General features: G+C 39.6%; 1 protein-coding gene across 1 annotated transcript; it reads right to left on the bottom strand.

The window, feature by feature from the left end:
* Positions 1-570: 570 nt before the first annotated feature.
* On the bottom strand, positions 571-2,704 carry LOC147980219 (serine/threonine-protein phosphatase 7 long form homolog). Its single transcript, XM_087515519.1, has 4 exons — positions 2,627-2,704; positions 1,689-2,547; positions 1,069-1,601; positions 571-984 (listed from the first exon to the last, which is right to left on the bottom strand). Exons 1-4 carry the CDS (start codon positions 2,702-2,704, stop codon positions 571-573), a joined length of 1,884 nt encoding a protein of 627 aa, XP_087371645.1.
* Positions 2,705-6,296: the final 3,592 nt, after the last annotated feature.

Raw genomic sequence — 6,296 nt, forward strand, 5'->3', positions numbered from 1 at the left:
CATTTTCCTTAAGATGTAAACAAAATTATACTCCGGATACGAGTTTGAAACTATTTTCTGGATGTGAGACACAGACCAAAAAAAATAACTTTGAGTGAAGAAATTCATATTCTGCAGCGAATTTGAAGAACCTGACCTCCCCGCAAACATGACATTCGATTTATTTTCCTTTCACTGTAGCAATCTGGAATATTCTCATGAATGCGTGGCACAACAAAGCCAAAAAAGTTTTGCAGTTTCCTGTGTCATGTCACAAGCTGCCACTATTTGACATGCCCTCTGTACTTTACAACCAAAATATGTTCACTTAACAGGAACTGTAGAAACAACCTAAAACTGAAGCAGTACCGAAAATTCTGACTTGAAAGCCATTCTTTAGTAACCTTGGCAGGATACTTTCAGTACAACATCAATCATACTTTCCAGCTTTCAGTTTAAGTTGGTGACAACATGATGCCACATTCATACAAGGTAGGTTGCCACATGAACTTATCAAATAAGGAATGAGAAAACTTAGTTTTTAAACTATTACAATCCATATTGGGGATGACCATTCTAATCAACTGCTCGCTACAGACTCCTAGATTGATGCCTACTAGTTCTAACCAGCTCATTAGAGTTGGTCTGTTGGGTCACTTGACCTACATCTTGTGTTGTAGGTTCTCCATCGCTCACTGCTTCACCAGCCTTCAAGTATGTTGTAAAACCTTTGCCGGAGTATATCCATTCATTAAACACATTGGAATTGCTCTCTTTTGGGGGGCTTGGTGGCTGAGCAATATAGGAAACATCATCGTCAGATGGAATATCTTCAATCTTCAGTGGTAACCTAGCCTCAGTGAGCATGCTTTGCAGCCTAGGCTCCAAGTTCAGATCTAACAAATTTCCTACACAGGACCTCAATACAGATTTCCCTATCTTCTTGCATCCACTAGTAGTAGCACATTTGATCCCCCATGCGGCATTCTTTAACTCACGTAACCCCTGCAAGTGAGAAAACAAATATTGCATTACACATTTATTACTATATAATGCAAATAATACAATGAAAGTGTTGCACACACTTACAATTCGAGCCAGTGGCGGACCACTAGGCATGTACCCAGTCCATTCGATGCTATCTCGAGGATATGGAATAGGTTTATCTAGGCCGCCCAAGCACTGAGAATCAAAGAATACTGTGTACATACCATTTTGTTGGAACCAATGTCTGTACTCAGGTAAACTAGCTGCATCGAAGGGAATTTGCTCTGGTAACACACTTGCTTGAACGCGATTATATTCTTGAACATAATTGGCATGGAATTCCTCCCAATTATGCGATTTTCCTGCAGAATGCTTAATTTTTCGCAGTCTCCAAACCTCTGCCTCGCCACGTGGAATAGAAGGTGGAATGGCCTGTCTTAATCCAAATTGTCGCATCACCCTATCTGGATAGTGAAACTCCACAATCCAAAAATGCATGAGTGGTACTCTAGCATACCACCGATCAGAATCATCATGAACTTGGATAGGCATCTGCTCCAGAAGATCATCATATGGTTGCCAATCAATTGCACCTTCTCGAATCAAATCAATCTGATTCCGATAATACTCAGTACCTACATATATATTTCATTGCAAGGTAAGAAAAAAAATTGTGGCAGCACAAATGATGTGTAATAAATGTAGTTATTAGAATACAATACCAGCATTATGAGGGACATCAAATGCATGTGCAGCACACCACTTTGCTCCAAAAATAGGGTTATAATCCAAATGCACTTCTTCTTCGTTTTCCTCTTCTTCAGGTTCCTCTCCTTCTTTAGGCTTCTCAAAAATAACTTTAGGATGACCAAGTGGCAAACGGGACCAAGACCATAATTGTAGCAGCAATAAAGGCCCTGAAATTTCTAGTCTCTCCTTCTCAGCACACGTGCTCAATTGTCTATACAACAGAGCAAGAGTAGCTACTCCCCAATTATACTCTGTTGGCTGTCCTAAATTTTGCATAAATTGGAGATACATAGCTGGCACCCCATCTCCAGATGTATCTGTAAAGACTATGGAGCCAAGGATTTCTAGAACAAGTGCTCGAGCATGCCAATTAATCTCCCTATCCATTGGATTATCCGGCAACACATGGAAGCATTCTCGTAGTTTGCCCAAATTTAGAGAGTATTGTGAATCCCTCACAACAATATTATCATCACTTTTTCGCCTTTTCTTTTGTTTCATGTGTTGTTCATCCACGGGAATCCCAAGCAACCTCTCAACTAATTCCGACCATGGCACATCAGCTATGCCAACAAGTGGTTTGCCATGGATAGGAAGCCCCCACAAACAACTGACGTCTTGCAGTGTAATAGTCCTTTCTCCTACAGGTAAGTGAAAACTATTTGTCTCGGGCCGCCAACGTTCCACCAATGCTGATATCAAGTATTTGTCGACATTGATTTTCCTCATCTTTGCAATCTGATAAAAACCAAGGTTCTCTAAAGCTGGCCTACATAGAGGATCAAATGGGATGCCAACACGATGACACCATACGTTCAAGGAAATATTAGGCTGCATTAATACAAACAGAAACCAGTTTAAGCCAAACACCAAGTGTAACAGACCACATGCAAATTCAACAAAGACTCACATTTTCCCAAGCTTTGGATATTTTATGTTGGCTGTGAGGCATCCATAATAAATCACTAAAACGCCCATTTGTATTCATTTCAGTACCCTGTCACAAGATAAAAGGAGCAAGTAAGCTTTCGGAGTGCACTACATCAATCATTTGCATTTATTCTTCAGAGTATTAGATACACCTCAGTAAATCATATTCTCTCTCTGTAAGAGCTATGCTTATGAAACCAATGACAAATCACTAAAGCAACTGCATCAACAATATCAATCATTTACTGTCAACTGCATACAAGTACCAGGTTGCACACTTACACTCATGAAAATTCAGGAATAGACATTTTTTTGGCGCAGTATCAATACCAATCTATTAATCAGAACAAGAGACAAATACCATGCAATACATAGAAGATATCTGCTAGAATCTACTGTAGTGTACTATTCAATTGGAGATCAAGAAGAACATACAGTTTGAGGAAAAAATAACAGTGCCTACCGTCGTGTGCTCCGGCGGGTGACGATTGAGGCTGCGAGGAATGCAGGGACGAGAAACGGAACAGATGTGGTGACCGCGGTCGAGAGAAGAGAGAAGGGCCATCAACTCCTCCAATCTCGCCGTGGTGGCGCAACCTACTTCGACAGTGAGGAGGTGGACGAGGGGATTACAGGGAGGCGGTCTTGAGGAGTTTGGCGAGAGATGAGGTGGAGGGCGGAGGCGGCCGTGGATAGGTGGTCGCGGGGATCAGAGGTGGAAGGCGGCGGCGGCCGTGGAGAGGTGGCCGAGGCGATAATGGGCCAAAGCGGCTGGATTGAGGATGGGGCCCAACCTAACGGTGGCCGTGATCGATGCTAGCGTCCCGATCTGGACGTCGCTTATACTAGCGTCCGCATGTGGACGCTGTAATGCCTAGCGTTCTTCCTATTTCTCAAATTAGGAATTATCCTTTCCTTGTTTCATAATTCCGTGATTATTAATTACTATTAATAAAAAATTCGGTATTAATCTTCCAATACTTTGTTACTTCCTTTGCTTTTATTTTACTTTGCATCTTTATCACAAAAATACCAAAAATATTATCTTATCATATCTATCAGATCTCACTCTCATAAGTGACCGTGAAGGGATTGACAACCCCTTATCGCGTTGGTTGCGAGGAGTTATTTGTTTTGTGCAGGTTCGAGAGACTCGCGCGTAGCCTCCTACTAGATTGATACCTTGGTTCTCAAAAACTGAGGGAAATACTTACGCTACTTTGCTGCATCACCCTTTCCTCTTCAAGGGAAAACCAACGCAGTGCTCAAGAGGTAGCAAGAAGAATTTCTGGCGCCGTTGTTGGGGAGTCTACGCAAAAGTCAACATACCAAGTACCCATCACAACCCTTATCTCTCGCATTACATTATTTGCCATTTGCCTCTTGTTTTCCTCTCCCCCACTTCACCCTTGCCGTTGTATTCGCCCTCTCTTTTTCTCAATCGCTTTTCCTCCGCCATGTCTGAATCAAAAAGGGTTGGGGGCTCTCTCCCGAGTTTTAGTACTTTGGACAATCCTTCTATTCTCGCTAAGCTCATAAATAAGGATACTATGGAAAAACCTACCAGAGTTATCAATGAGAATCTTAATAATTTTGATGAAGATGATTCCGGAATTTTTCGTTATTTACTTTATGAATCTTTGAAAGATGCTTGGTATAGACTATTAAGAATCAGGGCTAGCTATGTGCCTCAATACCAAATTGAAATTTACTTAAAAAGCTTTTATATTGCCCTTCCTTCTTCTTTTAAGCATGTCTTAGATTCTATATTTGAGGAAGGCTTTATTGAAGGGGATGCTGTAGACACTTATGAGAAGATGAAAACCATATTTGGGCACCCCATGAATGAGAAAGTTGAATCTACATCTCTTTTGCTTTCTTACCAAAACAAATCTATCAAAGAGATGAAAGCTAGCTTAGATACAAATTTCCGTAACATACTTAATATTTATTCTACAATTAATAGCCATGTGATTTATCAAAATAGAAATATTAATTCCATAGATAGCAAGTTTGCTCTTTTCTTCCCTAAAACCAAAGATGGCAATACCTAGATCTATCCTTGCTTTTTATGCCTACTTAGGGGCGTTAAACGATAGCGCTTGTTGGGAGGCAACCCAATTTTATTTTTATTCCTTGATTTTTGCTCCTGTTTAGTAATAAATAATTTACCTAGCCTCTGTTTTGGTTGTGTTTTTTGTGTTTAATTAGTGTTTGTGCCAAGTAGAACCGTTGGGAGGACTTGGGGAAAGTCTTGTTGAACTTGCTGTAAAAAACAGAAACTTTAGCGCTCACGAGAACTGATGTCATTTTTATTTGGAGAGTGATATTTAGTTAATTATTTTTTCAGATGATTAATAGATAAATTCCTCACGTCCATCAATTTATTTTAGAATTTTTGGGGTTCCAGATCTTGCGCTAGCTACAGATTACTACAGACTGTTCTGTTTTTGACAGATTCTGTTTTTCGTGTGTTGTTTGCTTATTTTGATAAATCTATGGCTAATAAAATAGTTTATAATCCATAGAAATGTTGGAATACAGTAGGTTTAGCACCAATATAAATAAATAATGAGTTCATTATAGTACCTTGAAGTGGTATTTTGTTTTCTTTCGCTAACGGAGCTCATGAGATTTTCTACTTTAAGTTTTGTGTTGTGAAGTTTTCAAGTTTTGGGTAAAGATTTGATGGACTATGGAACAAGGAGTGGCAAGAGCCTAAGATTGGGGATGCCCATGGCACCCCCAAGATAATCTAAGTACACCTAAAAGCCAAAGCTTGGGGATGCCCCAGAAGGCATCCCCTCTTTCGTCTACTTCTGTCGGTAACTTTACTTGGAGCTATATTTTTATTCACCACATGATATGTGTTTTGCTTGGAGCATCTTGTATTATTTGAGTCTTTATTTGTTATTTTAACACAATCATCCTTGCTGTACACACCTTTTGAGAGAGCCATACATGATTTGGAATTTGTTAGAATACTCTATGTGCTTCGCTTATATCATTTGAGTTATATAGTTTTGCTCTAGTACTTCACTTATATTTTTTAGAGCGCGGTGGTGGAATTGTTTTATAGAAACTATTGATCTCTCATGCTTCACTTAGATTATTTTGAGAGTCTTAAATAGCATGGTAATTTTCTTAAATAATCCTAATATGCTAGGTATTCAAGAATAGTAAAAACTTTCTTATGAGTGTGTTGAATGCTATGAGAAGTTTGATGCTTGATAATTGTTTTGAGATATGAAGATGGTGATATTAAAGTTGTGCTAGTTGAGTAGTTGTGAATTTGAGAAATACTTGTGTTAAATTTCGTGATTCCCGTAGCATGCACGTATGGTGAACCGTTATGTGATGAAGTCGGAGCATGATTTATTTTTTGATTGTCTTCCTTATGAGTGGCGGTCGGGGACGAGCGATGGTCTTTTCCTACCAATCTATCCCCCTAGGAGCATGCGCCTAATACTTTGCTTTGATAACTTATAGATTTTTGCAATAAGTATATGAGTTCTTTATGACTAATGTTGAGTCCATGGATTATATGCACTTTTCTTCCTTCCACCATTGCTAGCCTCTCTAATACCGCGCACCTTTCGCCGGTATCATACACCCACCATATACCTTCCTCAAAACAGCCACCATACCTA

Source organism: Triticum urartu, chromosome 3A, assembly GCF_056163025.1.
Source record: "Triticum urartu cultivar PI428250 chromosome 3A, HENAU_Tu73, whole genome shotgun sequence".
Taxonomy (NCBI): Eukaryota; Viridiplantae; Streptophyta; class Magnoliopsida; order Poales; family Poaceae; genus Triticum; species Triticum urartu.